The sequence below is a fragment of the Bison bison genome, unplaced genomic scaffold (assembly GCF_000754665.1).
Source record: "Bison bison bison isolate TAMUID 2011002044 unplaced genomic scaffold, Bison_UMD1.0 scf7180017862984, whole genome shotgun sequence".
In the NCBI taxonomy this organism is placed as follows: Eukaryota; Metazoa; Chordata; class Mammalia; order Artiodactyla; family Bovidae; genus Bison; species Bison bison.
The window spans coordinates 983,255-995,600 of NW_011493556.1; the positions used below are offsets into that span (position 1 = coordinate 983,255).

At 38.8% G+C, this 12,346-nt stretch overlaps 1 protein-coding gene across 2 annotated transcripts in view; it reads left to right on the plus strand.

The window, feature by feature from the left end:
• The window catches only part of NELL2 (NEL-like 2 (chicken)), a 389,871-nt gene that overhangs the window by 281,441 nt on the left and 96,084 nt on the right, over positions 1-12,346 (plus strand). For both annotated transcript variants that reach the window (XM_010833122.1, XM_010833121.1), the window contains 2 exons: positions 5,012-5,134; positions 7,873-7,968. In XM_010833122.1, coding sequence (XP_010831424.1) covers positions 5,012-5,134; positions 7,873-7,968 — 219 coding nt within the window. The remainder of the gene's footprint in view (positions 1-5,011; positions 5,135-7,872; positions 7,969-12,346) is intronic.

The following is a 12,346-nucleotide window of genomic DNA, read 5'->3' on the forward strand; positions in this document are numbered from 1 at the left end:
AATGCTAAAGCTGAAACTCCAGTACTTTGGCCACCTCATGCGAAGAGTTGACTCATTGGAAAAGACTCTGATGCTGGGAGGGATTGGGGGCAGGAGGAGAAGGGGACGACAGAGGATGAGATGGCTGGATGGCATCACTGACTCGATGGATGTGAGTCTGAGTGAACTCCGGGAGTTGGTGATGGACAGGGAGGCCTGGCGTGCTGCGATTCATGGGGTCGCAAAGAGTCAGACACGACTGAGCGACTGATCTGATCTGATCTGATGTGTTATTATGACTAATGATCTGTTGGGTGTTGAGTCTTAAAATGATTTTAGATACATTAACTTACACAGGTTAGTGAAATGACAATATTTTTGTTATATGTAACACCTGCTGCTACTGCTGCTAAGTCACTTCAGTCGTGGGTTGCCATTTCCTTCTCCAAGGCATGAAAGCGAAAAGTGAAAGTGAAGTCGCTCAGTCGTGTCCGACCCTTAGCGACCCCATGGACTATACAGCCCACCAGGCTCCTCTGTCCATGGGATTTTCCAGGCAAGAGTACAGGAGTGGGGTGCCATTGCCTTCTCCGATGTAACATCTACATTTAGGTAAATTCAGGTGTGTATATTATTACTTTATTTCCATAAATGAATTTTACTGTGCTGACCTTTGTCACTGGTGTAAAACCAGTTTCACATATATGTGAAGATGAAGAGCAAGCAAATTATGGCATTCAAGAGAAATTTTTGCCAGCTACCACTATAAGGTCATCTGTTCTATATAGAATGTACTATAATAATTGACATCCATATTACTATTTTTTAAGAAATGTTAAAGGATGGAGTTTTCCTTCAATATTTCTTTCTTTTTTCCATTTTACTGTTTAAAATGCATAGATACAAAAATGATTATATTTTGATTAAAATTATTATGTGCTAATATTTTTAGTGAAAAGAAAAAGAAAAGGGTGCATTTGGTTTCAATCCCAGCTATTGTTTGAACTGTCATGTCACATGAACAATGACATTTTATCTGAGGATATGAGGATAGCATTGAATCTGACAGATTGAATATTCTGAACATCATACCTGAAATGTCTGCATTTCACTATATGTGAAATAAAACTTGGAATTCATTCACACACATCCTGACATGCTCTTCTCAAACACTGGTATATAATATTGATTTAAATTCTGTCATAATATTTCCCTCCTTATTTTATCAATTATATGTTTAAAATGTTGGAGGAAGTTTTAAAAATGGATAGGCTGACTGGTGGGTTGGTGGTTGAGTCCTTAGCGGTATGTGAGTCAGGGAAAGGGTAAAAAGATTGACATTTGACCAAAACTGGATATGGCACAGCAATCGTTAACTATTTATTGAGATAACCTTATAGGATATTTGCTCCTTGCTTCATTCACATTCTCTTTTGTAAAGAGCTGTCAAATTAAAGTTAATTCTTCTGTGAGATTTCAGGAAAGGCATTTTAAAAGACTTTTCTTAAGATCACCGTTTAGTTGATAATTGTATGACCAACTTTAAGTTGTGTGAAAAAAATTAAAGTAATGATGAAAAGGAATCAATATTTGTTTTCAAAGTGTATCTTGCTATCTTAATAAACATTTGAAATATTCCAAACCAAATAAAACACCATGATAGAAAAATCAGTAAAAAAAAAAACAAATGAAAAAACAGCTTAAGTTTCAGTAGCTTTCCATTTGATATCTAGTCTCCGGTTAAATGGGGCTTCCCAGATGGCTCAGAGGTAAAGAATCCACCTGCCAGCATAGGAGACATAAGAGATAGGGCTTTGATCCCTGGGTTGGGAAGATTCTCTGGAGAGGGAATGGCCAACTATTCCAGTATTCTTGCCTGGAGAATCCCATGGACAGAGGAGCCTGGTGGGCTTTAGTCCCTGGGGCCACAGAGTCAGATACAACCGAGCAACTGAGCACATACACACACTCTACAGTTGAATGGATTAGGTTGACTTGAATGATAACAGCAGAGGAAGGCTATCCTAGCTTTCCTGATCTGGTCATTCATTCTTTGAATCATTTATTCGAAACACTATCTTTAAATGCTGAAATGAAATACAAAGAAAAATGTAAAATTCTTCCCCTAAACTTCACAGTCCCAAGTGGTGCATGAAAATAGAGGACCAAGGAGAAGCGGACATTTATGATAAAATATAGTAAGAGAGCCTTGTGCTAGGGAAAGCAGACAGAAGTCCCCAACTCTGCAGGAGGTAGGAGAAAGATATTTTCACAGAAAACATGTCATTTAACAGTGAGAGACTTTTTTTTTGGGGGGGGGAGGGGTGCTCCAAAATCACTGCAGATGGTGACTGCAGCCATGAAATTAAAAGACACTTGCTCCTTGGAAGAAAAGCTATGACCAATCTAGACATGCATATTAAAAAGCAGAGACATTACTTTGTCAGCAAAGGTCTGTCTAGTCAAAGCTATGGTTTTTCCAGTAGTCATGTATGGATGTGAGAGTTGAACCATAAAGAAATCTGAGCACCAAAGAATCGATGCTTTTGAACTATGGTGTTGGAGAAGACTCTTGAGAGTCCCTTGGACTGTAAGGAGATCCAACCAATCAATCCAAAAGGAAATCAGTCCTGAATTTTCATTGGAAGGACTGATGCTGAAGCTGAAACTCCAATACTTTGGCCACCTGATGCAAACAACCAACTCATTGGAAAAGACCCTGATGCTGGGAAAGATTGAAGGCAGGAGGAGAAGGAGACAATAGAGGATGAGATGGTTGGATGGCATCACCGACTCAATGGACATGAGTTTGAGTAGGCTCCGGTAGTTGGTGATGGACAGGGAAGCCTGGCATGCTGCAGTCCATGGAGTCGCAAAGAGTCAGTCACAACTGAGTGACTGAACTGAATTTAAAAGTAGTAAGAATTTTCCAGGAGAATCCATGGGGTAGGCACTGAAGGCCAAGAGAACAGCGTTCACACCTGTGTGCACTGGTACATTTGAAAACTGGAAAACTGTCTTCACCCTTGAATTGCTTAGGACCCACTTCTTCATTTCAGTGGATGCTGTGAGTAAAGGACAACAGAGGAAAGCAGATCCTGGGTTGTGCAGTTATTTACGTTTGTTGAACATTACCATACTGGATGTTAAACTAAATCTTGTTAGGCCCTTCCTCTACCCAGTGGGTGCCATCTAATTAAGAGGACAAGGAAGACAGGGATAAAAACAGCATCAAATCAATCAGCAGCTGTCTTTAAAGGGCCCGTAGCTATCCATATAGAGATTTATAGATTAACTGCAGCTCTTTGAATTGCACTGGAAAGAAAATTGGCAGCAGCTGCAAACTACACAGAGCAGATTTATTTTGCTTTAGGCAGCTGAACTCAAGTAGGTAGGCTGCCCGTTCTGGTCTCTCCGATATTTAATCATGTCCAAGGGTAGCCCCAGTTAAGACACCCATTTGTAATCCAGCTGTTTTCTAGGCTGCCATCAGTATGCATAAATTTATTAAAATCTCTAAAATATTCTGATTCTAAATAATAAAAGTGGAATTTTATACAATTGGGGGAAATTCAGCCAGGAATTTGTAGAATAAGGTATCTATTACTGTAATTCTAAAACCTTAGTGACTGAAATCTCTCTGTCCTCTGAAAAGTTATTGGGAATAATCTTTATAAAGTTATTATAGAGCTATAGTTAAAGGTATCCAACTTTGTGCTTGTTTAACACAGGACATAGAATCATGAAATGTTAACCTTTTTTTAAAAAAATAAGGAGCATCTGATTTTAGTAGTTAAATGTTAGTCTAATCTCAACTGCATATGTCAAAGGCAAGTTTTTTTCAAAATTAGATATATTACTGTTATGTTATTTAGAATAGTATCTATGTTGTTTGAAATTCCAAGAATTCTAAAGTGAAAAAGAAATATTTCTTTTTGCTTTGATTATTTATATCATGGTGAATTAATGGCTTAATTAATGTAATTATATTAAAATACAATTTAATTTTAGACCTGAATAATATTTATGCAAGAGCCTGGGTGATCCGTGTGAGTATGAGGCTGTAGGGATTTCAGATCGCTGAACTAACTCGTATGCATTTCCTTATCTGTATTTCATTTCCTACTTGTCTTGATTCTAGTGTTAGATCTGTTTTCTTTCTCATATTGACTGTAGTTATTCCTCGTGTTTACATTTTTGCTGAACACTGAGCTAGAATCCTGAAGTTGCCTGTTATGACTGTGAATTTGTGCAGGCCCCTGAAGCACTCTGAGCCACCATTGACTTGTCTTTAAACTAATGATAATGACATCGGTTCTTCCTCTCTCATAGCAGAGCTGGGGGTATCAAGTGATTCAGTGCTTTTGAAAGTGTCAGGTTACACACAGTTAAAGAAGGTATCATGTTGACTGTATATCAAAAAGTTTGTGTTTGCACATATTATAAAGGCAAGTTTGTCTTATTTAAGAAAAGTGTGACCTCCTTTGCAGAAAGAGGCAACTTACGAAGAAATGCCAATACCCCCAACAGTTTGCATGTGTATCTTTATGTTTGCAAGTGTGGATGTGGGTGTTAACTGCATCTAATTCCCAGGGCTTCAGTTCCATTATCCTGCAGGTCAGGATTTGGGGAGCAATACAGTCACACCTCCTTTCCTATCATCCTTCCCTTACTACAGGAAAAAGTTAGGTGGCTGATTTATATCATGAGATAATTCCCCAAATATTAACCACTGAGACTAAACAGCTGGCTGTGGTATCTACTTCTGAGAATTAATTCCTATCCTTCCCTGTCTGCTCCTCTATTCATTCCTACTATTCATCTGCCTTTTGTCCAAATCTTTTTGTGTTCAAAGTTTGTGGATGTATGCACTATGTATGTACCTCAAAATACAAACTCTTCTTTAATAGATAATCTGTGCATGTTTTTGTTGGAAAGAAATACCATACAATAACAAAGATAAAGGTACAATTTAAAACACAGTGTCTTTGAAAATCTATCTTTGAGTAACAAAACTGTGTCCTCATTTCAGAACATGATGAGTGTGTCACGAATCAGCACAACTGTGATGAAAATGCTTTATGCTTCAATACTGTTGGAGGACACAACTGCGTCTGCAAACCAGGCTATACCGGGAATGGAACTACATGCAAAGGTAAAAGATTTTAAGCGCTAATACCTCTTCCATTAGGGATGATGCACTCCATCTCTCCTCTCCACCCTTTTTCATCACTGTTACCTACCTTCTGGGTGTTTCCCACAGCCACTGAGAACTTCAAAGTGTAGCTCACGTTCTTCCTCTTGGATCACATCAGTGTTTAAGTGGCCAGCTGTTCATCAACTCTGGTTTAATGTTCCATGACCTCAACTGCAGTGGTTTTGCACTTATTCCTCTCAAGCAGACCGTGGCCGTAACCATACCCTAGGCACTTTTGTACAGAACTGCTCCATCTTTGAAATCTAGACTTTAAATTTTTATTGTCTGACCCCAAGTCCCTTTGCTTCCAGTTTTCCCCTTCTGTTCTTTTCATAGATTTTCATCTTTAACCTCTCTGATCTTTCCTTTTCATCCAGTTTTCCAGTCTCCTCCCAGGTTCATATACTTCTTTTTGAGTCCAAACATTACAGCTGTATTTTTTCAGCAGTACCATCAACCCATTTGTTTTACTACCATGATTCACTGTAAAATATCTATTTGGGATCAGTCAGACTGTTTTTCTTCTCTGTTTTCTCTCTTGAGCTGTTAGGTACTAATTAACTGGGAATATTGGGTTCGTATGTATTGTCATCTCTGATTTTACCTGAGAATTATTTATCAATAATTCTCAGATTTTCATTTGCATCAGTGGACATTCCAACTAGTCTCCCACCATCCCTTAATTCTCTCTTGCACCCATGCTCTCTTCTTCCTTCATCAGATGAGCTTACCTCCTAGTTCACAAGGGAAATAGAGGAAACTATTTTGGAAACTGTTTTGGAAACTCATACTGACTTCCATAGGATAAAGTCCATATTCCTTATTATGTCATATAAAACTTATGATTTGTCTAATTTAGGCATTTTAAGCTTCAAAACTGCCCATTCCTCAAATATGCTGTCATGGAGATTACTAAAATTAATTTTATTTGATGCCATGTATATGGGAGACAGGAAATAACACAAATGATTATTAATGCAGTGGCCTTGGAGCATGAGTCTAAGGCCTGTTCTACAATAATACACTGGATACAGACATGGATGAGCCAGAGGATTATTCTGATTGTAAAAGTTATGGAAATCCATAATTTAGAGCATTGTAAAGATCTACTCATTTAGGGGTCCAAATCCCACAAAGATTTCCTCAGAATCTAGACTGATCCAGAGAAAAGCTAAATCCATAGCATAGTGTACCTGATCCCTTAGGACTTCCCCAAAGCATCTGGGTGTGCTGAGAGTTAAGATTTCATCTGGGAGCCCAACCTTCTCAGTCTTAGTTGTACTTGACTCCCACTCCTTATTCATATGAAGAGTAAAGTTTATAGTGTAAAGAATTCTTGAAGCCTTGAGTAGATGCAGATAGAAAATTCTTTGAAATAAGGAGAACTTTCCAGGATCTATAAATTTCTTCTGGAAATTAGGACTATAGGTTATCAAAAGACTCTCCAGTCCTATGTGCCTTTCTGATGGGAATGTCAAAAGCTGGGAAGAGATATATTTTAGATATAGGATCTGCATCCTGTCCTCCATCAACATGCTGAAATCTTGTAAATTACTCCAGTGAAGATATATACATGATATACCCTTTCTTTTTATGAGACTTAAATTCCTAATCTCTTTGCAAATTCCTGGTGACTAGGTATTGTTTTTGCCTAGGATGAAGACAAATTAGGACCTAGAATCAAAGAAGTCAAGTCAAGCTTCTTTTAACTCAGTCACAGAATCTCAGATTTCTAGTTTACCTCTCTGAGAAAGTACATCCTAACTAACTATGGGAAGCATGTGCCAGAAAATTAGAGAAAAAGCTTTTGCTTGAGGCCTGAAAAATGCTGGTGTGGTTCATCCATGACAGACCTGGCCAGGCTGAGGGAGTAGCCCTGAGCCTTACAGAAACAAAGTATAAATTGAGGTGGAAACAGAAGTTTCCAAGGGTACACAGTCTTACCTACCTTGTTTTTCCCACTTTTTTTTTTTTTTGGAAGCCAAACCATCTCAAAACATCACCCTTGCAATGGCTTGAAACTTGGCTCCCTTTTCTACTCACAGAAAAACTCCCCTCACTCACAAAGCCACTCTAACACAACAGGCCATGAAGTTCCTTTGCCCTGGATCCTGACGTATCCTTGGCGGGGGAATGCAAGACTCTAAGACCCCTTTGGCAAATTCTCATTATTGATTAATTCATCCCTTTAGGATGGATTTATAGCTTTTTGAAAGATGGGGCATTTTTCTAGTATTTTTTGACATTTTGGACAGTGTGAAGAATGATCAGAGCCTCATAGGATTCAATCATTTCTAGTTTCTGAGTCTCATTCTCTAGATGGTGGTTTGCTCTTTAGGTAACTGTTTAGGATAGTTGCCATTTTTTATAGTTTTAATTTCAAGATTTTTAGATTGTTATAATGAGATATAATACTAATTCTAATGCACTTACTGCTGTGTAAGGTTACTGGTTTTTGTTAAAAGAAAGTTCAGTATTTTCTTTTATAGGTGAAACACTTAACATCAGAAAGAGTATTGTTCTACAAATTGTGTTGAAGTTTCTTACCTATATGGAAAGTGTATTATGAATATGAAATTATAATAGGATGTATAATTGGATGTCAACATCTCCAAGGCAATAAAGAAAAGCTAGTTTGAAGAATCTTGAATTGTTTCCTTATAAAGTGCTAAAATCATGTATCTGAATTATTTTAGCATTTTGCCAAGATGGTTGTAGAAATGGAGGAGCTTGTATTGCCGCCAACGTGTGTGCCTGCCCACAAGGCTTCACCGGGCACAGCTGTGAAACAGGTAAGGATATCATACCGTCTTCTAGAAAATGAACTTTTATACCAATGTATGAAGTAATCCATGAGGAAAATAGTGTTTCAAGTAGGCTCTCAAAAGCATGGTTCTATTAACACGGAAGCTTAGGATGCAGGAGGTAGAAAGTTTCAGGGAGAGGTATTCACTGAATGTTTGCCCAAAGTCTAAAGAGGTTTTGCAGCTATTATAACTAGAAGCATATTGAACTTTCTCAGGAAAAAAATGTGTGGGATTGCCTAGGATTTTATGACTTCATAATTCATTTTACTCATTTGGAGCCCTGTGTTCCTGGAAATTATATGATAATATCAAAACATGGAGTTCAAGCTTCTGGTCAGCTCACTTCCTGGAATATACTACTTCCTACATCCACATTTGAGATGTTTTAATAAATTTTTACCTGGTCCACTTAATGTTTTTTCATTGTCATATATTTACAAAATATTTAAAGTTCTCTACTCCTTAATTTTTCCTCATCCAAGTCCATTCTGAACTTGCTCTTTCTGATAGAGACTAATACTAGAAGCTTTTAAAAATATTTAAATATATATATCTATACACAGTATATGGCTTATGACTCAAAGTAAGATGGTTTTGTCCATTTAAATATACCTTAAGAATTTAAAAAGTACATTGATTATTAGGTCCTAATTAAAATCAAGTCAGTAGTAGTTTTGGTTGCTTTGGGCTGTGTGCCTGCTGTCGCTTTAGTCATGTCTGACTCTTTGCAACCCTCTGGACTTAGCTCACCAGGCTCCTCTGTCCATAGGATTCTCCAGGCGAGAATGCTGGAGTGGGTTTCCATGTCCTCCACCAGGGGATTTTCCCAACCCAGGGATCAAGCCCACATCTCTTATGTCTCCTGCATTGGCAGGTAGATTCTTTACCACTAGGGAGGGCCACCTGGGAAGCCCTACTTTGGGTTAAATGGATTCTAATAGCAGGTCCTCACAAAGTCCGATTAATCTCCCTAAGAGAAAGCTGCTGCCACCAGTGATTGGTGGTCACTGCCTCCCATTGCTTTTCATAAATCTCTGTGCAATAGACACAGTGAATGTCCCATCTCCATCCCTCTTGCAGTCATCCGGTTTAATAAACACATCAATCAAAATGTAAGACAGAAAATGCTCTGGTCCACTTGGGAAGTGAAAATTTTGCTGAATAAGTACTGCCACTATACACAGAAGGTTGCTCACGAAAGGACTGCATCACTACATCCTTTGTTTCTGCAAATACGTCTAAGTGGTTCTTTTCAAACTTCAGTGACCAATGGGTTACAAATATCTCTAACAGAAAATGCCTAGTGACTATCCTTGATATATGGGGCTCTTTCTTAAGGAGATCATTTCTTAAATCAGGAGTTCCAAAACTCAGCATGCATGTGAATCATTCACAGAGCTTATTTACTACAGATTTCTGATAATTAACTATCTTGGATTTACTAGCTCAAAATCAAAGACTTCCAGTGCAGTGGTTCTACAATGCTTCTATCCCATGTTCTCTACTAGTAACTATCCCCCCCACACACATGTATCAAGGTACATTGTAATTCTCCTGTACATTAACTCCTGTACTGACTGTGTCCCTTGAATACTACAGTATTTTATGCTGTTTCTGGTGCAGAATCTGGTTAGTGAAATAGTGGCTTCTTCAGAGCATTTCGGTGGTGTGTATTTTTGAAATAAAGACTGTCCCAGAAAATCTGGGATGAAAAATGACCGTGGTCAATCCTGCATATCATTCCGCCACTAAAAAAAAATTATTTGGAGAGATTGTGAAAGTGTGAAATGGCATAAGATTAATATGAGCAATGTAAAATTTAAAACTGGAGTTAAAAATAATGCAACAGAATATTTAGTTTTCTCTATATAATTATCCTTGAACTTTCAGTCTATAAGAGGAGAGTCTCACATTTGCTCTAAGTTCGGTTCAGTTGCTCAGTCATGACCTACGCTTTGCGACCCATGAGCCACAGCATGCCAGGCCTCCCTGTCCATCACCAACACCCGGAGTTTACCCAAACTCATGTCCATTGAGTTGGTGGTGCTATCTAACCATCTCATCCTCTGTCATCCCCTTCTCCTCCTGCCCTCAATCTTTCCCAACATAAGGGTCTTTTCAAATGAGTCAGCCCTTCGCATCAAGTGGCCAAAGTATTGGAGTTTCAGCTTCAACATCAGTCCTTCCAAAGAACATCCAGGACTGATCTTTAGGATAGACTGGTTGGATCTCCTTACAGTCCAAGGGACTCGCAAAAGTCTTCTACAACACCAAAGTTCAAAAGCATCAATTCTCTGGTGCTCAGCTTTCTTTATAGTCCAACTCTGACATCCATACATGACTACTGGAACAACCATAGCCTTGACTAGACGGACCTTTGTTGACAAAGTAATGTCTGTGCTTTTCAATATGCTGTCTAGGTTAGTCATAACATTCCTTCCAAGGAGTAAGCATCTTTTAATTTCATGGCTGCAATCACCATCTGCAGTGATTTTGGAGTCCAGAAAAATAAAGTTAGCCACTGTTTTCACTGTTTCCCCACCTATTTGCCATGAAGTGATGGGACCAGATGCCATGATCTTCATTTTCTGAATGTTGAGATTTAAGCCAATTTTTTCACTCTCCTCTTTCACTTTCATCAAGAGACTCTTTAGTTCTTCTTCACTTTCTGCCATAAGGGTGGTGTCATCTGCATATCGGAGATTATTGATATTTCTCCCGGCAATCTTGATTCCAGCTTGTGCTTCTTCCAGCTCAGCATTTCTCATGATGTACTCTGCATATAAATTAAATAAGCAGGATGAGCATATACAGCTTTGACGTACTCCTTTCCCAATTTGGAACCAGTCTGTTGTTTCATGTCTGGTTCTAACTGTTGCTTCTTGACCTGCGTACAAATTTCTCAGGAGGCAGGTCAGGTGGTCTGGTATTCCCATCTCTTGAAGAATTTTCCACAGTTTGTTGTGATCCACACAGTCAAAGGCTTTGGTGTAGTCAATAAAGCAGAAGTAGATGTTTCTCTGGAACTCTCTTGCTCTTTCAATGATCCAGCAAATGTTGGCAATTTGATCTCTGGTTCCTCTGCATTTTCTAAAACCAGCTTGAACATCTGGAAGTTCATGGTTCACGTATTGCTGTGAACTTGGAGAATTTTGAGCATTAGTCTGCTAGCGTGTGAGATGGTTCATGGTGGAGAGGTCTGACAGAATGTGGTCCACTGGAGAAGGAAATGGCAAACCACTTTAGTATTCTTACCTTAAGAACCCCATGAACAGTATGAAAAGGCAAAATGATAGGATACTGAAAGAGGAACTCCCCAGGTCAGTAGGTACCCAATATGCTACTGGAGATCAGTGGAGAAATAACTCCAGAAAGAATGAAGGGATGGAGCCAAAGCAAAAACAATACCCAGTTGTGGATGGGACTGGTGATAGAAGCAAGGTCCGATGCTGTAAAGACCAATATTGCATAGGAACCTGGAATGTCAGGTCCATGAATCAAGGCAAATTGGAAGTGGTCAAAGAGGAGATGGCAAGAGTGAACGTCGACATTCTAGAAATCAGTGAACTAAAATGTACTGGAATGGGTGAATTTAACTCAGATGACCATTATATCTACTACTGTGGGCAGGAATCCCTCAGAAGAAATGGAGTAGCCATCATGGTCAACAAAAGAGTCCAAAATGCAGTACTTGGATGCAATCTCAAAAACGACAGAATGATCTCTGTTCGTTTCCAAGGCAAACCATTCAATATCATGGTAATCCAGGTCTATGCCCTGACCAGTAATGCTGAAGAAGCTGAACCTGAATGGTTCTATGAAGACCTACAAGACCTTTTAGAATTAACACCCCAAAAAAATGCCCTTTTCATTATAGGGGACTGGAATGCAAAAGTAGAAAGTCAAGAAATACCTGGAATAACAGGCAAATTTGGCCTTGGAGTACAGAATGAAGCAGGGCAAAGTCTAATAGAGTTGCCAAGAGAACGCACTAGTCATGGCAAACACCCTCTTTCAACAACACAAGAGAAGACTCTACACATGGACATCACCAAATGGTCGACACTGAAATCAGATTGGTTATATTCTTTGCAGCCAAAGATGGAGAAGCTCTATACAGTCAGCAAAAACAAGACCAGAAGCTGACTGTGGCTCAGATCATGAACTCCTTATTGCCAAATTCAGACTTAAATTGAAGAAAGTAGGGAAAACCACTAGACCATTCAGGTATGACTTAAATCAAATCCCTTATGATTATACAGTGGAAGTAAGAAATAGATTTAAGGGACTAGATCTGATAGATAGAGTGCCTGAAGAACTATGCATGGAGGTTCATGACATTGTACAGGAGACAGGGATCAAG